General features: G+C 46.2%; 1 protein-coding gene across 2 annotated transcripts; it reads right to left on the bottom strand.

Annotated features, from left to right (window-relative positions):
- Positions 1-14: 14 nt before the first annotated feature.
- On the bottom strand, positions 15-2205 carry LOC125510468 (E3 ubiquitin-protein ligase RGLG1). Of its 2 annotated transcripts, none has more exons than XM_048675655.2 (9): positions 1977-2205; positions 1744-1828; positions 1481-1621; positions 1268-1381; positions 1075-1172; positions 877-977; positions 670-772; positions 432-556; positions 15-342 (listed from the first exon to the last, which is right to left on the bottom strand). In XM_048675655.2, exons 1-9 carry the CDS (start codon positions 2106-2108, stop codon positions 192-194), a joined length of 1050 nt encoding a protein of 349 aa, XP_048531612.1. In that variant the 5' UTR covers positions 2109-2205; the 3' UTR covers positions 15-191. The 2 variants fall into 2 exon arrangements, with proteins under 2 accessions (XP_048531612.1, XP_048531613.1); XM_048675656.2 differs by having other exon boundaries at positions 15-331; positions 1977-2201.
- Positions 2206-26375: the final 24170 nt, after the last annotated feature.

Genomic DNA, 26375 nt, shown 5'->3' with positions numbered 1-26375 from the left:
TTTGCTGATTCAGGTGGACTACACAAGCAAAATATATGATTTTCTTCTGTAACATGTGAAGACTTGCCAAGTCTGTCAATAAAGATGTAGTTTTACCTAGAAGCTGTATAATCAAAAGAGTACAAATAAACAGGAGATGTGGGCTGGAAAATGAGTTGCTCTGAAGTGTACAAGCACACAGGGGATGGGAACTAAAATGGTAACTTCATCCTCCAACAATGTGACTGTGACCATATCATGAACCTGACTGTGCAGCAAAACCGTCGGCGAACCGGTTGCTCAGGATGGAGGAGGAAGAGGCCTCCTTGCAGGCGCCCTCGCAGCCAGATCACTGAAAATGGACTATATATGATTGAGAAAAGAGAGTAAACTTCTAGACCAATAAATCAACCTTCAGTGCTACAACATTTCTCTGACTTGCTGATTAGTACCTGATACGCTGGCTGACGATCGCAGCATACTGGCTCGGGATCTTCTCCAGCGCCTCAAGCGCGAACCTCTCCTCCTTCTCGGCGCGGGACATCTCCGTGGACATGATCTTGGTGAAATCCACAAACTGCAGTTGGTGTAGGCAACATGAGTGAGGTGAGGACTGAGTTAGCTTAGGACATGACATGAATGAGCATGCCCTCTTGCAGAAACAAAGTGATAAATGGTTCTACCACATACCTGGAAGTTGTCGAATCGGCGTCGGCCGTCGTGGAACGGCATCTGATCGTCGTCCCATGGCCCGTCCCCGACCCCGACGAGGACGATGGAGAGAGGGAAATGGCTGCAAGCAAACACATACCATGTGATAATGTCACCAGAACATATGCAAACCAGTCAAGTTTTGGAGACAGATACTTGGCATTCAGCTGTATCAACTACTAGTACCTAGCATGAATGAGGGCCTGAAGAGTCCTCTCCTCCATGTCGTTCTCTGATCTTGATTCGTCCAGGGAGCTCGCGCGATGAGCACCGCAACCTCTCGGAACCTGGTGTTGATCACGTCAGAAACACAGCCACACAAAAATTCAGACAATGTCTGAATTTTCTCAAAAGAGAAGACACACAAAACTGGCGGTTGATCACCTGCCCATCAGCGATTATCAGCAGGATGTGGTACTGATGCCCGGAGCGTTGGACTACCCCCATTGCAGCCTCGATGATCGGCGCCAGAGATGTCGGCCCTGAATCAGAAACCATTTATTTACTATCATGAGACATACAGTAACTCACAAGACCAGTCTTTCTCTTGCAGAATTCAGTGGCAAGATGATGGTACCGGAGAGCTGAACGGTGGCGGTGATCTCCCGGTAACGCAGCAGGGCCTCCGGGATGCCGGCGCACGGCCGCACGTCCCCGTAGAAGCTGAACACGCCCTGGTCGTGCGTGGACACTGGCGGCAGGGCAGGCAGATGAATGAGATCACCACCAATAAGGCGATCATAAGCCATTTTAGTTCACCACCGGACACCACCATTCCAGAGTGACTTACTGTCCCCGAAGCCGAAGCAGGGGATGTCGTTGTCCTCGTCGTAGGCCGACAGCGTCTCGCCGACGATGCTGATGGCCTCCTCGTACGGGTTCGGGACGGCGCCGAGGTGGTGCAGGCTCCTCCCGCCGAAGCAGCGCTTCCCTGTTCATTCGCCCATCCATGAAAAATTCAGAACTACTACTACTATATGGTAATAATAACTGAAGAGAGAGAGAGAGAGAGAGAGAGAGAGAGAGAGAGAGAGAGAGAGAGAGAGAGAGCACCTGTCCATTCGTTGCTCCTGGTGAAATCCACCCCGATGATGAGGTTGGACGACTCGAGCCCCACCCGCTGAAGATCCGCCTTCACCTGCCAAGATACGATCGATCGACGCGGCGCGGCACCGACCAAAATGCAATCAGATTTCTGACTGAATGTATGTAGAATAGAAACTTGTAGCAGAGTAAAACCAAGTTGCGACTGAGCAAGACACGGTTACGGACGCCATCTTCGTTACCTGGTCCAAGGTACCGTACGCTAGATGATCTTCAGATGACGGGCTTTCGATTTGGCTTTGGCGTCCCTTGGCCGGGGACACCGTCCAGGTGGCGACGGCGCAGCAGAGCAGCAGGAAGGCCGAGAGGATCATCGGCGACGACGGTGATGGAATTGGATGTGATTTTTTGGCGAGAGAAGGTAGCAAGAAGCAGCAGAGTTGCTATGCTACCACAATGGCGCCCCGGCCTTTTATGCTGAGAGCGAGCGGGGAGGAGAAGCGGCCCAAGTTATCAGTGAGAAGTTTCCGGCGAATTTACACAGGGAAATAATATTAGTAGAAAAATGGTTTGGTTTGGCTTGGCTTGGCTTGGCTGTGGACGCGGAGAGGGTGTCGAGGGAGACGCTGAAACGAGTGAAGCTATAGAGAGCACCGTCGTCGAGCAGAGCAAAGTGTGCAGGAGGAGTTGGGGAGGGGAGGGAGTCCGCGTGGTGTGGTGTGAGACGGGACGGGACGGGAACACGACTTGACTTGACTCGACTCACGGCGCTCAGGTACGTGCGCACATACGTGTGTGTGACACTTGGCGGCAGCTTAATTCGCATCAAAGGTCTCACGTAAAAAAAGAGGTTCTCTCACATTCCAAGAACACCATTTTTTTCGGCCCATAAGAGCATCTCTACTCCTTCCCCTCGAAGGAAGGCATTAATCGGGAGCAACTAGTTAACGAGCGCTTCTTCGGGAGCCTTGCAACGATCAGCGTCACTTGGCGCTCTTAGCCATTCGCCACATGTCGCGCTCTGGATGCTCCTTTCCGAATTTTTTTTATTTTTTCGCACGTGTTTTTGGCTTTTTAAATGGTTTTTTCGGGGTTTTTCGACGTTTTGGTTTTCCCACGGTCTTCCTAGCTTTTCGATCAAAAAAATTGAAAAAAAAAATTTGCACGAAAAAAACGCGTTTTCTTTTTTTTCGTGAAAGTCACGGTTTTTTTCGCGAGAGTCACGACCGTGCCTTTCGGAAACAAAAAAAATGCGTTTTATATTTTTTTTCTTTTGCGAGAGCCACGGTTTTGCTTCCGCGAGAGGCACGGTTGTGCTTTCGCGAGAGTCACGGTCATGCCTCTTGGAAAGGGAAAAATAAAACGCGATTTCTGTTTTTTTTTCGCGAGAGTCACGGTTTTGCTTCCGCGAGAGGCACGGTTGTGCTTTCGCGAGAGTCACGGTTTTGCTTCTGCGAGAGGCACAGTTGTGCTTTCGCGAGAGTCACGGCCGTGCCTCTCAGAAAGGAAAAAAATACGCGTTTTCTGTTTTTTTCTTTTTCGAGAGGCACGGTTGTGCTTTCGCGAGAGTCACGGCCGTGCCTCTCGGAAACGAAAAAAATGCGTTTTTTGTTTGTTTTTTCCTTCCACGAGAGTCACGGTTTTGCTTCCATGAGAGGCACGGGCGTGCCTCTTTCGGAAAGGGAGAAAACCGTGCTCCCGGTTCGGTTTTTTCGCCCGATTTTTTTGTAAAAAAAGTTCGTCAAAATCTATCAACATGGGATCTAGTTTTGAAGATCTCGACCCGAGGAATCCAATGATGAAAACGGTTTGAGATTTGGACGCACGGTTTAAAAGATAAAACATTTTAAATAAACGGATCTACAAAAAAGGGAAAACTCTCAGATTGCGACAAGTGGCGCGCTGCATGTGTGCCACTTGTCGCGACCTGGAAAAATGAAGTGTTCTTTGCAACAAGTACTCTTTAATTAGTGATTTCAGTATTAATCGCCCAAAATATATTTGGTTCCAGGGATTAACACCCACCTAGCTAGACCTCATTCCACTAAAAAAACCTACCTAGACCTGGGTTTGGACAGCCTGGCCCGGCGACCCGGGCCAGAGCGCCGTTTGGGTCGAGCTTTGCGCTTGCATTCAGGCGGGGCTCGGCTTTCAAAAGGACTAATTTTTGTTGCAAAAAAAGACAAATTTTAGGGCTTCATGACGGGCTCGGTCTTGATGTTTGAAGGTCGGGCTTATGCAAGCCCAGCCAAAAATCTGGCCTGGCCCGACTAATGATCAGATTTATACCTAGCCCTTTCATAGAACCATTACTCTTGAGAAACTAGTTTTTTCTTCATTAATTTTTTTGTCGTTTAGACTAAATTTGCTATGGGATAGGCAACTCTTGTTAAAAATAAAGCGACGCGAACGATCCGATTGGGCACAGTCACTGTTGTCCGCCTCGCCATCGACCCACCCCGCCATTTGTGGCGCCACCCTCCCCTCTCTTCTCCGGCGAGATTCTGATGATTTTTTCTTCCTTTTTTGGTCTTCCCCATTTTCTGCGTCGAATGCTACAGTTCTCCTCGCTGCCCCGGTCCAATGACACTCCTTCCCGTCAACCCTGGCCATGAGCAAAGCAAAACCACATGCAAAGGAGAACCTATAGAGGAAACAGCATGTAAAGGACAAAACGTAATGACAAACATGACCGCTGACCACCATTGCCAATTTCGATGAATCATTGTGTTTCGGTGCACGTCATCGTGCCATTAGGAGAAGAAAGATGAGAAGAACCTGTTCAAACGAAGAAGTGCCCAAACAACGACCTGTGAAGGACGAATTTCTCCTACTTTCTTGACTCCTTTATCGCACGCGTACGTCGTGCATAGTGAGCATGTATCAAATTACTTTTACAGTTCATCTACCCTAGGCCCTACTTAGTTCACGAATATCATCTAGTAGCGAGAAATCGCCGTTGACCACATGAAACGAAGAAGAAGATGAAGAGAGGCTTTCATATGAGATCAAAATCGTTTGAGGGATTAAGTTTAGAGAAAAGTAGGTCCATAAAAGTTTAATTCCTCAAATTTTACCTTGGTCTTCAGCAGAGGCTTTTTCTCCTCTTTGATGAAACTGGCCTCAGAAACAACCTTCTTGCCCTTACCATGCGGAACCGAGCAGTGAAGGAACACACACGAGTGTAGGTGGCGCGCTCATTGGGCCTCAGATTGTGCCCCATCTTAGGAGCCACATAAGGAGCAGGAGCGGCAATAGTCCAGTTTATATTGCGTTTCAGAATGTGTCGTAGTTTTGTCACGGCAGATGTCCTCATGAAAGGACTTAGTCGTGGAGCCATCGCTACGGGTTAGCTTAAAGGGGTTAAACCGGACAAGGGACACGAGAGTTTATACTAGTTCGGCCCCTTACGATGAAGGTAAAAGCCTACGTCTAGTTGTGATGAGATTGCTGGGGTTTCGATGACCAGGGAGCGAATCCGCTTTGCCTGGCTCTTGAGTTGTTGTTCTCTATCCCTAAACCGATGCCGGGTCGTCCCTTTATATACATAGGTTGACGCCCGCCGGTTTACAGAGTCCCGAGGCCGGATCATAAACGTGTCCAGCTCGGTCTCTAATCCTTCTAACTTACAATACAAGTTACATATTCATGCCGGTTTATGTCTACATGCCTTAACCCGCCTTTGGGCCTTATGCCTTCCTGAAGCGCCACCATCCTTGTCTTCATGGGCCTTTGAATAAAGCAATCATCATGGGGATAATCCGGCCTCTCCTAGCCGGTTTCCGCCCGATGGTAATATCCCCAACATTAGGCCCCAGATTGATTTGAACTTGTTCATGTCAATCTTCAACACTTAGAAAAATTCCTCCTTTGCATCTTCACCTTGATCTTGTAAATCGCCGTGACGTCATCCTCCAGGATCATGATAAATCGCCATGACGTCACTTGTTATTTAAAAATTATACATCTCACCTTCAGTTAATGATACTTCGACAATCGAGGCGACCGCTCCGTTATATATCCAATTTTCAGGCTCCTTGATTCTCGCTCCTATCACCTCTCCATTTACCTTATAAATAGGGCCAAGGGTCATTTTCTTTTCCCCCTTCACCTCCTCGCTTCTTCTTCTTCCTTGCGACGCCCCTACACCTGAGCGCCACCGCTGTCGTCGAGCTTCGCCTCTGCATCACCGTCGGCCGCTGCATCGACCTGGTCATATCAGAGAGACGCGGCGCACCTCCGCTACCTCAACAGCTGTTGTAAGCCTTTCCTTCTTTCCTCTATAGATCCATTAGGGTTCATACGGGTTCATGTCACTCTCCTCGTGATCTTCATCAGTCCACTGATAGCAGAGCTCGATCTTGACGTGTTCCGCACAGTAGCTATGGCACTCCTTATCTCGGCCATTTAAACCAAACCTTAAATACAAATAACTTGATCTGGACCTTTTGTGAACTGCTTCGGGACCAAACTTTTTAAGTCTCAATATTTTTTTTCTTTTCCTGACTTACGGTAGATCCAAAATTTCAATGCAATCTTGTGAAACCTATTTTACCTTACTTAGTCATTCTTGCCTTAGATCTGTATCTTCCTTATCCGCATAGGCGGTTTGTCCTCGTAGAAAATAATCTATCATATACCATTAGTCCCCTTGTAAACCGCCAATCCCTTTATCTCCGTTGTCATATTCCGGTTTAATAATATGTGTATACCTCTGTTTCTGTTTATCGCTTTATCATTGATAATTGCATCAGCCTCCGGTTTACCAATTTCACATACTTGGATTCCTTTTCCCTGTTGTACCATATGCATCACCATGGATGAATAGTAAACCGGAATTATTTTCTTCCCAGCTTTTCACTTGCAATGGCCAAGCAGTTTTATTCCTGCAACTGGGTCCCCTCCCGGGTTACAGAGGAGCAACTGAACGGAATGTTCAAGATTGGTACTTTACTGAAGAAAAATGAAATCCGGTGGCGAGTTCCTGGGCCGGAAAATCCTCCTACCCCCAAGCAGGGTGAAGTAGCGGTGTTTGTTGATCACATAGGCCGTGGCTTTAAACTGCCCGGATTGAAGTTTTTTCGAGATGTACTTGCTAGCTTTCAGCTCCACCCTCAATATATTGGACCCAACTCGGTATCCAATATATGCAACTTTCAAGTTTTTTTGTGAAGCGTACCTACAAGAAGAACCAACTGTCGAGCTGTTCCAGAATTTCTTCCATTTAAACCGGCACACTGAATTCGTAGACGGACCCAATACTGAACTTGGCGGCGTCTCTATTCAGAAAAGGAAAGAAGTTGAGTTTCCTCATGCCAAACTTCATAGTCACCCAAAGGAGTGGAACCAAACTTGGTTCTATTGTAGAGACACCTCTCCCGAAGATGAGAACCCTCTGCCGGGTTATCGTGCACACCGGTTCGCTAATACTCATCCACTTACGCAATGACTAAGTGCCCAGGAACGGGCCACGTACGCACCTCAACTCGCCAAGCTTAGAGCCTTCCTGGCCAACTGTTTAACAGGCGTGGATTTCGTCCGTTGCTGGATATCCTGGAGCATTTTTCCGTTAAGTCGCCGCTCCGGCTTAATGTGTGAGTATACTGGTGACGTTCAAGACTCTCAACGTCATATCAATATTCAGCTAACAGATGAAGAAGTCACTGAGTCTGTGAAGAAAATGTTGAACGAAACGGAAGCTGTCTGCAGCAAGACCGGGTTAAGTCCCTTTTAGACGCAAAACAAACCGCCCGCTGTAAGTATTGTCTGTGCTTCCGCTTTACACCTGATATTTTTGGACTGTGCAATCTTTGAATTCCCTCTGCCCATTCTTAAACAGGGTGATGATCCATTTTGGAAAAAGAAACCTCAAGAGAAAGTGGTGAAGCCTTCTCGTCCTAAAACAAAAGTCGTCAAGAAAACCACAAAGAGGAAGGCACCTGAACCCATCGGTTTAGAGCTTGATGACGACCCGGATGAACTGGAAGCAGAGGTAGAACTTGATTCACTTGGTTCACTTTTCATGCATCTCATTGACAATGATATTTATCAGGAGGACGTTGAAGGCAGCCAAGCTGACGATGCAGACGTAATTATCCTTTCCTCCGGTTCAGATCCTCTGCCAACACAAAAAATTCGTCAAGCAGCACGGAAAAGTAAGCTTTTCTCACCCTCTTTCTCACTTGGATCCAACATTTATTTTGAAGAAGCAGTAGCACGAGGCTCGCCGCACAACCCGACACAGCGGCCAAACGGTCACTTCGACCTGTTTACCGAATACCCCGGTCCGGAAACGCCGATCTGAGGTCTCACCCACTTCTGACACTTCTTATCCCAAGGCCGGCTATTTCCGACAACCTCTTAATCCATCCGATTCGAATTATCAGGTGACACCTCCTTCATCCTTTGGCGAGTCAACAGCGACACAACTCCCTCCCCTTAAGACTGTTGCTGGGTAAGTTTTAACTGAATCTGTTGACGCTTTGTATTTGCATGCTGTTTTCATCCTTGCATCTTTTCCTTTTTAGAGCCAAGGCTAGACCCAGCAAGAAAACTCGGGTGAATAAACAGTCTGAAGAATTGGTTGTTGAACCGGAGCAAACCACTGAACCGGAAGGTCCTCATGTAGACACTATTGTTCATGAACCACCCCCTCCGGATCATGATTTGAATGAGCAAACAGAAGCTGAAGTAGCAGACCTTGCCAACAAACCGACAAGCCCGATCCATAATGACGATGGACCGCCCAGTCCGGTGAAGGCTACTGATATCCCAACAACTCCAACACAGACTACTGGTAACAAGGAAGATGATATTGTCATCACTGGTGTTGGTCATACCTCTCCTGGCCATCCTGTTGCATTGGCGAAACATAGTGCCAAAGAAGAACGTGCTGCCATGGAGAAAGGCAAGTGGAGCACCGATCTATCAAGCTATGCCCACTTCAGTGCTGAAGAACTCCATTCTGGCTTTCTGAATCGTCTGCACACAAACCGTGATTATGAACCGGTTTGGTGAATCTGATGAAGGAGCGCTATGAGGTAATGACATAACTTTTCCTTTCTTAAGTCCAATTGCAAATACCAACTCTAGTAGCCCCCAAGGGCCGGTTTATGATAGCAATCATAAATCAGGACTTTGTAATATCTCAACCCTTGCATACTTATCATCCATATGTCAGGTGATCCTTTGAAATAAACCAGTACTTTATCGTTGTATTCCTGTAGTTTTCATCTGTGTAGTCCCCAAGGGCCGGTTTATCTTTCCAAGGTAAATTGGGTCTTTAATCAATGCTTCAACTTTGAATAGATGTACATTAGCCCCCAAGTGTCAAGGATAATGCATGCATTGTACTTGGGACTTTGGAAAATTTTCTGATAATAGAGCAAATAGGCATTAGCCCCCAAGTACAAAGTGCATAACTTGTTATCTGCTTGGTACTTCAAATATATACACCCCACTGATGATATGTCATTCCTTTATAGGCTGAGCTGAGCAAAAAGGACTCCCAAACCGCTGATCTTCAAGAAAACATCAAGTCTCAACAAGCGGAGGCTTCCAAAGCCAAGGAGGAACTGACTAAAGCCTTAGCAGCCATGGAGAAGTTGAAGGAAAATTTTAATAAAGAGCATGCAGACTGTGAGACAGAGAAGGCCGGTTTAACAAAGAAGGCCGAAGACGCAGAAGCAGCCTTGTCATGGGTTTGTCACGTCAGATGTCCTTGTGAAAGGACTTAGTCGTGGAACCATCGCAACGGGTTAGCTTAAAGGGGTTAAACCGGACAAGGGGACACGGGGAGTTTTATACTAGTTCGGCCCCTTCGAGGAAGGTAAAAGCCTACGTCTAGTTGTGATTGGTATTGCTAGGGTTTCGAAGGCCAGGGAGCGAATCCGCTTTGTCTGGCTCTCGAGTTGTTGTCTGTCCCCTGAACCGCTGCCGGGTCGTCCCCTTATATACATGGGTGGCGCCCGTCGGTTTACAGAGTCCTGAAGCCGGATTATAAACGTTTCCGGTTCGGTCTCTACACTTCCTATCTTACAAAGCAAGTTACATGATTAAGTCGGTTTACATCTACAGGCCTTAACTCACTTCTGGGCCTTGGGCCTTCGTAAAGCGTCATCATCTTCACATCTTCATAAAGTTAATCCGGCTACTCCTGGCCGGTTTACGTCTAGTAGTAATATCCCCAACATTAGGCCCCAGATTGATTTGAACAGGTTTCATGTCAATCCTCAGTAAAAACTTCGTCTTCTACATCTTCTCATACTTTGGTAAACCACCATGACGTCATCTTCTCGGATCATGGTAAACTGTCGTGACGTCATCTGTAAAACTGCGCATGACACATCTTCATTAATGGTCCTCCAACAATCGAGGCGAACAGCTCCGCCTCACTTCTATGTTTTGGCTCCTCGATTTTCGCGCCTGACACCTATCCCTTGCCTTTATAAATAAGACCGAGGGGTCATTTTCACCTTTTCCCCCTCGTGCATCTTCGCGTCGTATTCCTTGCGTTGCTCATCCTCCAGAGCTCCGCCGCAACCATCGACAGTCGCCTCTGCTCCGACCTCAGCCGCTGCATCACCCTGAACGCACCAAAATACTGCGGCATCTCTCCGCCGTTCCTATGATACTGGTAACCCTTTTTCCTTCCACCCTAGATCTTGTTTTTAGGGCTTCACTGCTCATCGGAGTTCATCGAAAAACTCAGTGCTGTTCTTCTCTTTTCTTCTCTGTAGCATCCCAGGCTAGGTTGGATCTATTATCCTTGCGCGACCGTAGCCATAATCATATTCTCCTCATTAGACTCTCTCTTTATATGAAGAACAACTTATCTGAATCTGCTGAACTGTCTAAATATCTGAAGCTTGAACCTGAATATATTCCAGTTTCTGTCATACCTTAGATCCAAAATTTTCATATAACTCTGTGAAATCTGTTTCCCCTTACTTAGGTATTTTTGGATCTGTACTCCTCACACCAATATAGGCGTTTTAACTTTGTATAAACAATCTATACCATCAGCCCTCTGATAAACCGGAGGAGCCTTTTACCTCCATAGTTATACTCCAGTTTAACAGTATTTGGGTACCCCTGTTCTGGTATTGCCTTGTTATCCATTATTGCATTGGTCTCTGGTTTATGCAATTTCACATATCAGTATATCTTTTACTCCATTGCATCTTGTATATCATCATGAGTGATTTATAAACCGGCCTTTCATTTCCATCTTGTTTGTTTCGCAATGGCCAAACAATTTACCGCTTGCAACTGGGCTCGTTCCCGGGTCACCGAGGAACAATTGAACGATATGGTCAGCATCGACTCCTTGCCTAAGAAAACTGAAATTAAATGGTGAGTTCCAGGAGCAGAAAATCCTCCGACCCCAAGGCAGGGTGAGGTGGTGATCTTTGTTGACCACATAAGCTGTGGCTTCAAACCGCCAGGGTCAAAGTTTTACCGAGATGTGCTTGCCAATTTCCAACTCCATCCTCAAGACATCGGGACCAACTCAGTATCCAATCTATGCAACTTCCAGGTCTTCTGTGAAGTGTATCTACAGGAAGAACCAACTGCGGAACTATTCCGGGACTTTTTTCACTTAAACCAGCGCACAGAATTTGTAAATGGCCCCAACACTGAACTTGGTGGTGTCTCAATTCAGAAGCAGAAAGAAGTTGAATTCCCTCATGCCAAACTGCACAACCACCCAAAGGAATGGAACCAGACTTGGTTTTACTGCAGAGACACTTCTCCTGAAGATGAGAATCCCCTCCCAGGCTTTCGTGATCACCGGCTTTCCAACACCCATCCGATGCTGCAACGCTTAAGTTCCGCAGAAAGGGCGAAATATGCCCCTCAACTCGCCAAACTCCGGGCTTTTATGGCCAATGGTTTAATAGGTGTTGATTTCGTGCACTGTTGGATATCGTCCCGGTTTAATGTGTGAGTACACCGGTGAGGTTGAAGACCCTCAACGCCATTGCAACATTCAAGTGACTGATGAAGAAGTCAGTAAAGGTGTAAAGAAAATTTTGAATGAATCGGAACTAGTCTGTAGTCAAACTGGCATGAACCCCTTCTATACTAAGAACAGACCGCCTAGTGTAAGTACTATACTTCCCTTTCATCTTTGATATCTTTAATTTGTTCAACTTGTAATCCTTCTTCTGTGTATGTATGTATAGGGTGATGATCCCTTCTGGAAACGGAAATTCGTAGAAAAAGCAGTAAAGCCAACTGGGGATAAAGCGATCAAACCATCTCGCCCCAAAACCAAAGCCGTCAAACGGACGTCAAAACGGAAAACGGCTGACCGGATCAACATGGAACTTGATGATGATGCTGATGATCCGGAAGTTGAGGTAGAACTTGACTCACTTGGCTCCCTTTTCATGAATCTCATTAACAATGATCTTCCTCAGGAGGACGCAGAAGGCAGTCAAGCTGATGATGTAGAGGTAATTACCCTTTCCTCCGGTTCAGACTCTAAGACAACACAAAACCCGTCAAGCAGTCCGGAAAGTAAGCTTTTCTCATCCTCTTGCTCATTTGGATCCAACATTTATTTTGAAGACTCAGCAGCATGAAGCTCGCCGGACAACCCCGCACAGTGGCCAACAGGTTACTCCAACCGGTTTACCTGACACCCCGGTTCAGAAGCGCCGGTCTGAGGTCTCTCCTACTCCTGACAATTCTTACCCCAAGGCAGGTTATTTCAGACAACCTCTTAATCCGTCCGATTCAAATTATCAGGTGACACCTCCCTCATCCTAAAGCCGCCTCTGATGAACCGCCCCTTCAAGGCCAAAACACTGATGAACCAACAGACACTGAGCCTGCCGCACCTGATGCTGAACCGGCAGAACCAAATCGGGCTAGTCCGGTGAAAGACGCTGAGACTCCATTATCACCAGCCAAAAACATTGAAGGCCAAGGAGAGGACGTTATCATTACTGGAATGGGCCACAGCTCTCCTGGCCACCCCGTAGTCTTGGCTCAACATAGTGCCAAAGAAGAACGGGCTGCTAGGGAAAAAGGCAAATGGAGTAGCGATTTATCAAGTTATACTCATCTCAACGTTGAAGAGCTTCACTCTGGCTTCTTGAACCGTGTACACTCAAACCGGGACTATGAAGCCGGTTTGGTGAACTTGATGAAGGAGCGATATGAGGTATTTTCATCTCCCTTTGTTTGTTGATTCATAGCCGAAATACTAGCCCAAGTAGCCCCCAAGGGCCGTTTTATGATGTTAATCATAAACTGGGTCTTTGTAGCACTTTAAGTTTCTCTTCACTGATCCTCGAAATGTCCGGTTACTAATAAGAACCAAAACTCATCCTTTAATAATTAGACAGCTTTCCGCAGCGTAGCCCCCAGAGGCCGGTTTAACCTTACAAGTTAATCCGGGTTTTAATCCATGCATCTGTTTTTAAACAGACGTACATTAGCCCCCAAGTGTCAAGGATAATGCTTGCATTGTTCTGGAGACTTGTAGAAAATGTAACAATTTAAATCAAGTAGGCATTAGCCCCCAAGTACGAAGTGCATAACTTGTTATACGCTTTGTACTTAGAACATATATATATCCTATTGTTTGACATATCTTCAATGTTGCAGGCTGAACTGAGGAATAGAGATGCCCGAAACGCTGACTTGCAAGAGAATGTGAAGTCACAACAGGCAGAAGCTGCAAAAGCCAAAGAGGAGCTGACCCAAGCCCTGGCCGTAATGGAAAAACTGAAAGAATCTTTCAACAAAGATCGTGCTGACTGGGAAACTGAAAAATCCGGTTTAACCAAAAGAGCTGAAAACACCGAGGCAGCCCTGAAACCAATTGTAGATGAACTAGCTGGCTTGAAACGGCAAATCAACGCTATGACTTCTGCTATCTTTGGTAAGTATCTTCTTATGTGTGTTGCGCAATTCAATGAACCTTATCATTGACCAGAATATTGACCTAAACCCTTGGCAGGCACTCGGATTGCTCATCTTGGTACAGACATGCGGATGAAGCTCAAAGCGGCGTATACTTTGATTGAACAGTTATACTCTGGGTCTCAGCGGGCTATTTGCACAACGGCTTACAACAAACCGGCACCAACCCTGATAAAAGAAACACTTGAGAAGCTGGCCATGTTACCAGCCTGGACTGCCGAATTGAAGAAGGCAGCTGCAAGAGCAGGAGCTTTAACCGCACTTATTCGAGCCAAAGCCTGGATTCCAGACCTTGAAGCGGAGGATATCATTAAAGGATACCCAGGCGTGAAGGAGGACGGTTCAAACTTCGACAATGATGACCTTCGGCGGCTGACCAAAGAGATGCGTCCAATAGCCATCAAGCTGGCCGAAGACACATACTTGTCCCATTTTCAACCGGCTTATGACACTGAAGGAAAAAGATGGCCTGCCGAAATCCATGAAGTTGAAGAACGCGTGCCTCCAATTCGTAAGCATACTTACGCTCCTGATATTAATCCATCTAGTCTTATCCATGAAGAGGCAGTATTTCAAGCTTTAACGGGAATCGATTGGTCGACAGTTGATTTCCAGCGTCTGGGGAGGGATGAAGAGGTGCCCACACCAACTGACCCTCAACCATCAAACCGTCCAGACGAAGCGTCTTAAACCGGTCACCGGTTTACTGGCTATTATGTACCGATACTTTTAGAAACAATTATGAAATTGGAGCCGCTTTGAAAGCTTCTTGTAATAGGATAGCCAAAACTCCGTTATCTGTCATGCCGTCGAGCATGTTTTGTAATACCCCGTGACAACTTGTTCCACCTTTTGGGATATATTTATGCATAGTCCATGATGAATTATGTTCCTAGGTACAACAACTTAAAAGTATCTAGCGGTTTATCGCTAGACGGGTCATGATGCCCAACAAGTATACAATACTTAGATGAATAATTGAAGTGTTTGTATAAAAAGAAATATGTACATCATACCTCATTGGTTGACCAATGGCGTATACGGCAAAGGTGTTAATACCAATCCGGAACGTTGATAACCCCTGTCCGTATTGTGCCGGATTATGATAATAAACCGCACTAGGATATAATAACCACCGGGTTTCCTTTATAGTACTGGTGATTTAGTCAAACCAGACCGGAGCAACAAAATGCCGGTTTATAACTGATCATGGATGAACAACCTGTAGTTGAAAACCAAGCCGGGTCAAGGACACCGGATTATCAGAACATAGGATGAACCGCAATAAGGGCGAAAGAGTTAACAAAGAAAATTCAAAAAAAGAAATATTCAAGGCTTTTTACGAGCTGCCAGGCTCCAAATCGAGGCTTTTCATGGGCTGCCAGGCCTCTGAGTTAAACCATTTAGCAAAGCCTTTTAAGATGTGCCTCCAATTAACCAATCATCATTTTAACTTTGACAATTTCAGGGTCTGTAGAAGATTGACTTGTCAAACGTTTGGCGGGTCATACCAGGATTACCTGGACATGAGTGGCTTACTTGATGAAGGCAGGTTAACCCAGGGTTTTAGGTGAATACACCAGACTTCCAAGCCGTGGCTTGATAGCCAATTACAAGGGTCCTTTCAAACTCTTTGTTGCTTTGCAAAAAGAGCCCCCAAGTAACTTTGTGAGCTGTGCTCAGTGTGTGCCCATATTTGAGTTTGTGCTTTGTGAAACACTCTCTTTGGCTCCACATATTTTTCTTTTGTGGCTTAAACGCCTATCGAGAGGTGTAGCTATGGTGTGACAACAACCAAGCCCCCTAGTGATATCCCTTCGTGGTTTCAAACCGATCAAGAGGTGTAGCTATGGTTCAGATATGACCAAGCCCCCTAGTGATTTTCTTTATATCCGTGCGTCTGCTGAGACCGGATTAACAAAAAACTCCCCTTTGTCAGTAAACTCTTGTAAGCACACACATGATGTAAAAAGAATAGATACCCCGCTGTAACGGAGGCTCCGGTTTATTATATAATATATACATCGTCATAAATATGTACATATGAAGAGCCTATGGCTTCAAGTATAGTAAGGCCGAAGAAGAGCTATGTTCCATGGCCGCTTGGTCTCCTCCTCCGATTTACGTGAGTCTTTGTGCTCTCGAACATCAATGAGGTAGTAAGACCCGTTGTGCAGATTCTTGCTGACCACAAAGGGTCCTTCCCAAGGTGGGGATAACTTGTGCATATCAGTCTGATCCTGGATGAGCCGGAGCACCAAATCACCTTCTTGAAAGGTTCTGGTCTTAACCCGGCGGCTGTGATAACGTCGGAGATCTTGTTGATAAATCGCCGAATGTGCTGCTGCAAGATCATGCTCTTCATCCAACAGGTCCAGGGAATCTTGACGTGCCTTCTCATTATCAGCTTCAACGTAGGCTGTCACACGGGGCGAGTCGTGACGGATGTCACTAGGAAGAACTGCCTCCGCTCCATAAACCATGAAGAAAGGTGTGTAATCCGTAGACCTATTGGGTGCGGTGTTGATGCTCCATAACATAGAAGGTAGCTCCTCAACCCAACAACCCGGTGTCCACTTTAAAGGAACCATAAGCCTGGGTTTGATACGTCGTAGAATTTCTTGATTTGCCCTCTCCGCTTGACCATTAGACTGGGGGTGAGCCACTGATGCTATATCGAGCCGGATGTGCTCACGTTGGCAAAATTCCTCCATCTCCCCTTTTGATAGGTTAGTACAATTATCATTTATAATACTATGTGGAAAGCCAAACCAGAATATCACCTTTTTGATGAACTTAACCGCCGTGGCCGCATCACACTTACTGACTGGCTCTGCCTCCAGCCATTTGGTAAATTTATCAACTGCTACTAACAGGTGGGTCTTTTTGTCCCTGGATCGCTTGAAGGGTCCAACCATATCAAGCCCCCAAGTCGCAAACGGCCAAGTTATTGGAATCATCCTCAACTCTTGAGCTGGAATGTGTGCACGACGGGCAAATTTTTGACAACCGTCACATCTCTTGACTAAATCCTCCGCATCAGCATGCGCTGTTAACCAGTAAAAACCATGGCGAAAAGCTTTAGTAACCAAAGATTTTGAACCGGCGTGGTGACCGCAATCTCCTTCATGGATTTCTCGCAAAATCTCACAACCTTCTTGAGGAGAAACACAAGCTGAATTGCTCCTGAAACGTTGTAATGATGTAACTCCCCGTTGAGTATGGTCATGGACTTGGAACGCCGGATTATCTGTCGAGCCAACGTTTCATCGTCTGGTAACTCGCCCTGGTTCATGTAAGCCAGATATGGGATTGTCCAATCCGGTATGACGTGCAGAGCTGCCACCAATTGAGCCTACGGATCCGGAATAGCCAACTCTTCTTCGGTTGGTACCTTGACTGACGGATTATGCAATACGTCAAGAAAGACATTTGGCGGAACCGGTTTACGCTGAGAACCAAGACGACTTAAAGCGTCCGCCGCTTCATTCTTTCGCCGGTCTATATGGTCCACCTGATAACCCTTGAAGTGACCAGCCACTGTGTCCACCTCTCGTCGATATGCAGCCATGAGTGGGTCTTTAGAATCCCAAGTGCCAGACACCTGTTGAGCCACCAGATCTGAATCCCGGAAGCACTTAACCCGGCTTAAGTTCATCTCCTTAGCCATCCGAAGACCGTGGAGCAAAGCCTCATATTCAGCTGCATTGTTAGTACAAGGGAACATTAAACGGAGGACATAACAAAACTTGTCACCTCGTGGGGAAGTTAGTATGACTCCAGCCCCCGAGCCCTCCAACTGTCTGGACCCATCAAAATGAATAGTCCAATATGTATTATCTGGTTTCTCTTCAGGTGCCTGTAACTCCGTCAAATCATTGATGAAGTCCATGAGTGCCTGGGATTTGATTGCTGTGCGGGGTATATATTTGAGCCCATGAGGTCCAAGCTCAATGGCCCACTTGGCAATCCGGCCAGTTGCTTCTCTGTTTTGAATGATATCTCCCAGAGGGGCTGAACTGACCATTGTGATGGGATGGCCCTGAAAATAGTGTTTAAGCTTCCGGCTTGCCATAAACACTCCATACACCAGCTTCTGCCAATGTGGATATCTCTGCTTTGACTCAATGAGCACCTCACTGATATAATAAACCGACCGTTGAATCGGACATTCCTTGCCGGTTTCTTTGCGCTCTACCACAATAGCCACGCTAACAGCTCGTGCATTAGCAGCCACATATAGCAATAACGTCTCTTTATCGATCGGCGCTGCAAGCACATGCAGTTTAGCTAACTGCCTCTTCAGATCCTCAAACGCTTTATCAACTGCCTCGCTCCAGACAAAATTATCTGTTTTCTTAAGCATCTGATATAAATGGATGGCCTTCTCTCCAAGGCGACTGATAAACCGGCTTAAAGCTGTAATCCGACTGGCCAGGCGTTGAACGTCATTGATACACGCCGGTTTAGCCAAAGATGTAATTGCTGAATTTTTTCCGGATTAGCTTCAATGCCTCTGTTTGACACCAGAAAACCCAAGAGCTTGCCTGCCGGAACACCAAAGACACACTTCTCCGGATTGAGCATCATCTTGTAAACCCGGAGGTTGTCAAAGGTTTCTCTCAAATCATCTATCAATGTTTCCTCCTTTCTGGACTTGATCACAATATCATCCACATATGCATGAACATTACGCCCAATCTGTGTATGAAGGCAATTCTGAGCACATCGCTGATAAGTTGCCTAGGCGCTCTTCAGTCCAAAGGGCATGGAGACATAACAGAAGGCTCCAAAAGGAGTGATGAAGGCTGTCTTCTCCTGGTCCTTAACTGCCATTTTGATTTGATGATAACCAGAGTAAGCATCCAGAAAACATAAACGGTCACAACCTGCCGTAGCATCAATGATCTGATCAATACGAGGGAGGGCAACGGGATCTACAGGGCAAGCTTTGTTCAAATCTGTGTAATCCACACACATCCGCCAAGTGCCGTTTTTCTTAAGAACCAGCACTGGATTAGCCAACCACTCTGGATGAAAGACCTCCATGATAAACCCTGCGGCCAACAACCGAGCTACCTCTTCACCGATAGCCTTACGCCTTTATTCATTGAAGCGGCGGAGGAACCGCCGGACCGGTTTAAACTTAGGATCAATGTTGAGTGTGTGCTCAGCGAGTTCCCTCGGTACACCTGGCATGTCAGAAGGTCTCCATGCAAAGATGTCCCGGTTCTCACGGATGAACTCGATGAGCGCGCTTTCCTATTTGGGATCCAGGTTAGCGCTGATGCTGAACTGTTTGGATGAATCGCCAGGAACAAAGTCAACCATCTTAGTATCTGTGCCGATTTAAACTTCAACGCTGGATCGTGTTCCGTAGTTGGCTTTTTCAAAGAAGTCATGTCTGCCGGATCAACTTGCTCCTTATAGAATTTCAACTCCTCCGTAGCACAAACTGACTCAGCATAAGCCGCATCACCTTCCTCACATTCCAAAGCGATCTTTCTGCTTCCATGTACTGTGATAGTCCCCTTATGACCTGGAATTTTAAGTTGTAGATAAACATAACACGACCTCGCCATGAATTTAGCATAAGCCGGCCGCCCAAACAAGGCGTGGTACGGACTTTTGATTTTTACCACCTCAAAAGCCAATGTTTCTGACCTTGAATCGTAATCATCTCCAAAAGCCACCTCTAAGGCTATCTTGCCCACAGGATATGCAGACTTACCAGGCACCACACCATGAAAAACGGTGTTTGACAGTTTAAGATTCTTATCTGTCAACCCTATACGGCGGAATGTGTCATAATATAGAATGTTGATACTGCTTCCCCCATCCATGAGCACTTTAGTAAACTTGTATCCCCCAACTTGAGGGGCCACCACCGATAAGTGACCCAGATTGTCAACCCGGGGTGGGTGATCCTCTCTACTCCACAAAATGGGTTGCTCAGACCAGCGCAAATACTGAGGCACTGCCGGTTCAACAGAGTTTACTGCCCTCTTATGAAGCTTCTGATCACGCTTACACAAACTAGTAGTGAAGACATGATATTGCCCGCTATTTAGCTACTTGGGATTGCTCTGGTAACCCGACTGCTGCTGCTGGTTCCCCTGATGGTTGTAACCTCCCTGGTGGCCTTGGTGCCCTTGATTGATATGTCCGGTTTGGTTGCCTTAAAACCCTAAACCGGAACCGCCACCTCCGTAACCCGGCCCGTGGTAATCACCTCCTGAACCGCCGGGCGGGCCATTATCATACTGGAACATATTGGAGTTCTTGAAATCCCGTATGATATAACAGTCCTTCCAAAGATGCGATGCTGGCTTCTCCTTTGATCCATGCTTTGGACAGGGTTGATTTAACATGCGCTCCAAATTGGGGCCTGAACCTCCGCCCCTCTGGGGCTGCTTGCCCTTGCGGAGCTGGCCATTCTCCTGAGCATTGGTGTTAGCTACAAAGTCCAAGCTGCTGTCGGCCTTGCGCTTACCACTGTTCCCATGGCCTGCCGGATTATGCTGCTGACCCTTGGCGTTGTCGTTCTTCTTCCCTTTCCCCGGTTTGTCCTCCCCTGAATCCGGGTCCTTGGTATTATCTGAATCGGCGTACTTAACCAAAGCGGCCATGAGCATTGACATATCATTGCAATGACGCTTGAGCCTTCGTAACTTCTGTTTGAGCGGCAGAAAACGGCAATTGCCCTCCAACGTTAGTACTGCGGTATCTGCATTGATACGATCCGATGAGTGCAAAATTGCTAAGACCCGCTTGACCCAATGGGTCGTGGACTCCCCTTCCTCTTGGACACAAGCGGCCAGATCCACAATTGACATCGGCTGCTTACAAGTATCCTTGAAGTTTTGGATAAACCGATGCTTCAAATCGGCCCATGATCCAACAGAATTAACTGGTAAACTCTTTAACCAAGTACAAGCTGTTCCCTCCAACATCATGGTGAAGTATTTGGCACATACAGCTTCATCCACATCCATCATCTCCATTGCCATCTCATAACTTTCAACCCACGCCTCTGGTTGCAAATCGGTGGTGTAATTGGGCACCTTACGAGGTCCTTTGAAATCCTTAGGCAGTCTCACATTACACAAAGCGGGGGTGAGACACGGCACCCCTAAGGAACTGAATACCATCCCTGGTTCTACTGAAGCGGTAGGGTGAACCGGAGTATGTTGACGCGCTCCGTGTCGAGCTGCTAACTCGGCCTCCCGACGCGCGCGGCCATGATCCACAACATCTTGCGCATTAGCACCTCCCCCTGCCGGGTTGTGCCCTCGCAGCGAATTACCGCGACGTGCGCTGCTTGACACAGCCGGTTCATCCTCCACGTGTCTGCTATAGCTCCGGCTCGGACGGGGAGTAGAATGAATCCTCTCACGACTGTGTGAGTATGCCTGCTGCTGGTTTAGCACCGTTTGAAGGAGGTCTCTAGCCCGACGTGCCTCAATCGCAACTGGTGATTCGCCGTCGGTTGGGAGGGCTGCCAGGCGTGAAGCGGCGGCTACGATATTGTCCAACGGGTTGGAATAATGCCCAGGAGGTGTTGGTACATACTGCGGCACAACATTGTTCCGGCGAGGCGGGTCCATCGTGCGCGGTTGAACCGACGCTCCTGTTCCTGGTGCCTCCGTCCGGTTCAGTACTGGATGGTTACTAGCTCCTGCTCCTGGTGTGTTGAAGAGGTTTCGTGGTTTATAACCCGACGGGAGATGCGATCGGTACCTTCTTCTCATGACTTCTTCGGAAGTGTTCTGATCCAGCCTAATCCGGTAGGCCTGTGCTTCCAACTCGGCTCGTTCTGTAGCCATCCTAGCATTCTCTGCCGTTAAGTCCGCTTTAGCCTGAGCTATTTGATCCTTCACCTTCGCAATCTCCGCATTGTGCTGATCCCGGGCTGCTGTATCCACCTCTGTGGCCATCAATGTTGCCAAAGCATCGAACAGGTCAGACAGGACTTGAGCCGGAGGCGGCGCAGAGCTTCCAGCTCCTGCCGGCGTAGCCGTTGCTGAACCGGAGAGTATTGCTGCAGCAGTTGATGAGTGAGGCGCCGACTATGTGCCGGCCATGAAGATAGCGGCCCGGTTTGGCAGATCATGGGGGTCCGGAATACTGTTGCCCTTGGATCCTCCACCAATCCGGCCATCCTGCAACTAATAGAGCGATTCGCTCCGGAAGACTCGGCGTTGGAACAGACAACGGTTTCTCCATCGGATGCCGGTCCGTCCTCGTATTCTGCTCCATGGATGACACCTACAAAAACACGCTTCGTCACGGGCGGAACCGGCGAAGAACTTGCATGCTGAGCCGGTTCGATGATGTCGGTGCAGGTGTCCGGCTCAGGGGCCGGTTCGCCAATCTTGCTGATGAAGACGTGAATCCCACCAAAGGGGACCCGGTACCCATATTCAATTGAATCGGCCTCGGGTCCCCATCCCGCGTTGTCGATGTAGAGCTTGTCGCGACGACTCTTCGTCATCCGGCTCACAGCGTATCCCTTGAGTCCATCAAAGCTGCCCTTCAAGAACTCGAAACCATCGTGCGATAGCCCCACGGTGGGCGCCAACTGTCGTGGGTTTGTCACGGTAGATGTCCTTGTGAAAGGACTTAGTCGTGGAGCCATCACAACGGGTTAGCTTAAAGGGGTTAAACCAGACAAGGGGACACGGGGAGTTTTATACTAGTTCGGCCCCTTCGAGGAAGGTAAAAGCCTACATCTAGTTGTGATTGGTATTGCTAGGGTTTCGAAGGCCAGGGAGCGAATCCGCTTTGTCTGGCTCTCGAGTTGTTGTCTGTCCCCTGAACTGCTGCCGGGTCGTCCCCTTATATACATGGGTGGCGCCCGTCGGTTTACAGAGTCCCGAAGCCGGATCATAAACGTTTCCGGTTCGGTCTCTACATTTCCTATCTTACAAAGCAAGTTACATGATTAAGTCGGTTTACATCTACATGCCTTAACTCACTTCTGGGCCTTGGGCCTTCGTAAAGTGTCATCATCTTCACATCTTCATAAAGTTAATCCGGCTACTCCTGGCCGGTTTACGTCCAGTAGTAATATCCCCAACAAGCCCTGAAGCCGGTGGTTGAAGAACTGACCGGCTTAAAACGGCAGATTAATGCCATGACCTCTGGCTGTATTTGGTGAGTATTCTCATATGAAGTTTTTCCAATTCATAATATCTTATCAATGGCCGGTTTACTCATGCTTTACCATGACAGGTGATACGTCTCCAAGTATCTATAATTTTTGATTGCTCCATGCTATATTATCTACTGTTTTGGACATTATTGGGCTTTATTATCCACTTTTATATTATTTTTGGAACTAACCTATTAACCAGAGGCCCAGCCCAGAATTGTTGTTTTTTGCCTGTTTTACGGTTTCGAAGAAAAGGAATATCAAACGGAGTCCAAACAGAATGAAACCTTCGGGAACGTCATTTTCTCAACGAACAAGACCCGGGAGACTTGGACCCTACGTCAAGAAAGGAAACAGGAGGCCACGAGGTAGGGGGCGCGCCTACCCCCCCAGGCGCGCCCTCCACCCTCGTGGGCCCCCTGTTGCTCCACCGACGTACTCCTTCCTCCTATATATACCTACGTACCCCCAAACGATCAGATACGGAGCCAAAACCCTAATTCCACCACCGCAACTTTCTGTATCCACGAGATCCCATCTTGGGGCCTGTTCCGGAGCTCTGTCGGAGGGGGCATCGATCACGGAGGGCTTCTACATCAACACCATAGCCCCTCCGATGAAGTGTGAGTAGTTCACCTCAGACCTACGGGTCCATAGTTAGTAGCTAGATGGCTTCTTCTCTCTTTTTGGATCTCAATACAATGTTCTCCCCCTCTCTCATGGAGATCTATTCCATGTAATCTTCTTTTTGTGGTGTGTTTGTTGAGACCGATGAATTGTGGGTTTATGATCGAGTCTATCTATGAATAATATTTGAATCTTCTCTGAATTATTTTATGTATGATTGGTTATCTTTGCAAGTCTCTTCGAATTATCAGTTTGGTTTGGCCTACTAGATTGATCTTTCTTGCAATGGGAGAAGTGCTTAGCTTTGGGTTCAATCTTGCGGTGTCCTTTCCCAGTGACAGTAGGGGCGGCAAGGCATGTATTGTATTGTTGCCATCGAGGATAACAAGATGGGGTTTTCTTCATATTGCATGAGTCTATCCCTCTACATCATGTCATCTTGCTTATGGCGTTACTCTGTTTTAACTTAATACTCTAGATGCATGCTGGATAGCGGTCGATGAGTGGAGTAATAGCAGTAGATGCAGGCAGGAGTCGGTCTACTTGTCTTGGACGTGATGCCTATATACATGATCATACCTAGATATTCTCATAACTATGCTCAATTATGTCAATTGCTCAACAGTAATTTGTTCACCCACCGTAGAATACTTATGTTCTCGAGAGAAGGCACTAGTGAAACCTATGGCCCCCGGGTCTATCTTCATCATATTAATCTCCTACTTAGTTATCTCCTTTGCTATTTACTTTGCCTTTATTTTACTTTGCATCTTTATCATAAAAATACCAAAAATATTATCTTATCATATCTATCAGATCTCACTCTCGTAAGTGGCCTTATAGGGATTAAAAACCCCTATTTGCGTTGGTTGCGAGGATTTATTTGTTTTGTGCAGGTACAAGGGACTCGCGCGTAGCCTCCTACTAGATTGATACCTTGGTTCTCAAAAACTGAGGGAAATACTTACGCTACTTTGCTGCATCATCCCTTCCTCTTCGGGGAAAACCAACGCAGTGCTCAAGAGGTAGCAAGAAGGATTTCTGGCGCCGTTTCCGGGGAGGTCTACGCAAAAGTCAACATACCAAGTACCCATCACATACCCTTATCTCCCGCATTACATTATTTTCCATTTGCCTCTCGTTTTCCTCTCCCCCACTTCACCCTTGCTGTTTTATTTACCCTCTCTCTCTATCCTCCCTCTATTTCTCTATTTGCCTCTTTTCGCCCGCTTGCTTTTTGTTTGCTTGAGTGTTAGTTTGCTTGGTCGTCACGATGGCTCAAGATAATACTAAATTGTGTGACTTCACCAATACCAACAACAATGATTTTATTAGCACTCCGATTGCTCCTCTTACCGATGCTGAATCTTGTGAAATTAATATTGCTTTGCTGAATCTTGTCATGAAAGATCCGTTTTCCGGCCTTCCTAGTGAATATGCCACTACCCATCTAAATAGCTTTGTTGATTTGTGTGTCATGCAAAAGAAGAAAGATGTGGATAATGATATTGTTAAATTGAAGCTATTTCCTTTTTCGCTTAGAGATCGTGCTAAAGCTTGGTTTTTTTCTTTGCCTAAAAATAGTATTGATTCATGGAATAAGTGCAAAGTTGTTTCTATCTCTAAGTATTTTCCTCCCGCTAAGATCATCTCTCTTATAAACGATATTATGAATTTTAAGCAACTTGATCATGAACATGTTGCACAAGCTTGGGAGAGAACGAAATTAATGATACGTAATTTCCCTACTCATGGTTTAAATTTGTGGATGATTGTTCAGAATTTTTATGCCGGATTGAATTTTGCTTCTAGAAATCTTTTAGATTCGGCCGCAGGAGGCACTTTTATGGAAATCACTTTAGGAGAAGCTACTAAACTCCTAGATAATATTATGGTTAATTATTTTCAATGGCATACTGAAAGATCTACTAATAAAAAGTGCATGCGATAGAAGAAATTAATGTTTTGAGTGGAAAGATGGATGAACTTATGAAATTATTTGCTAATGAGAGTGTTTCTTCTGATCCTAATGATATGCCCTTGTCTACTTTGATTGAGAATAATAATGAATCTATGGATGTGAATTTTGTTGGTAGGAACAATTTTGGTAACAACGCGTATAGAGGAAATTTCAACCCTAGGCCTTATCCTAGTAATCCCTCTAATAATTATGGTAATTCCTACAACAATTCTTATGGAAATTATAATAAGATGCCCTCTGATTTTGAATCTAATATTAAATAATTTATTACTTTGCAAAAGAATTTTAATGCTATGATTGAAGAAAAATTGCTTAAGATTGATGATTTGGCTAGGAACATTGATAGAATATCTCTTGATTCTTTGGAACTTAGATCTATTCCACCTAAGCATGATATCAATGAGTCTCTCAAATCCATGAGAATTTCCATTGATGAGTGTAAAGAAAGAACCGCTAGGATGCGTGCTAAGAAAGATGCCTTTATAAGAGCGTGTTCTTCTAGTTCCTATGAAAGTAAAGATGAAGATCTAAAAGTTATTGATGTGTCCCCTATTAAATCTTTGTTTTGCAATATGAATCTTGATAATGATGGGACTGAATATGATCCACCTTTACCTAGAAGGCGTTCCAAGAATTCAGAATTCGTTGATCTTGATGCTAAATTTGATAAAAGTGGGATTGAAGAAATTAAAACCCTAGATGTTGCTAAACCCACTATTATGGACTTCAAGGAATTTAACTATGAAAATTGCTCTTTGATTGATTGTATTTCCTTGTTTCAATCCATGCTAAATTCTCCTCACACTTATAGTCAAAATAAAGCGTTTACTAAACATATCGTTGATGCCTTGATGCAATCTTATGAAGAAAAACTTGAATTGGAAGTTTCTATCCCTAGAAAACTTTATGATGAGTGGGAACCAACTATTAAAATTAAAATTA

The sequence above is a fragment of the Triticum urartu genome, chromosome 5A (assembly GCF_056163025.1).
Source record: "Triticum urartu cultivar PI428250 chromosome 5A, HENAU_Tu73, whole genome shotgun sequence".
NCBI lineage: Eukaryota > Viridiplantae > Streptophyta > Magnoliopsida > Poales > Poaceae > Triticum > Triticum urartu.
Note: the sequence above shows the minus strand (reverse complement) of the source record. Positions and strands in the feature narration are given on the sequence as shown.

Bases quoted from the DNA above. Each gene is read 5' to 3' on its own strand.
- LOC125510468 (XM_048675655.2), bottom strand. From the start codon at position 2,108: ATGATCCTCTCGGCCTTCCTGCTGCTCTGCTGCGCCGTCGCCACCTGG. The intron at 1,382-1,480 runs GTAAGTCACTCT...CCCTGCCGCCAG, and splicing joins CTGCTTCGGCTTCGGGGACA to TGTCCACGCACGACCAGGGC. The intron at 1,173-1,267 runs GTACCATCATCT...TTTCTGATTCAG, and splicing joins CGCCACCGTTCAGCTCTCCG to GGCCGACATCTCTGGCGCCG.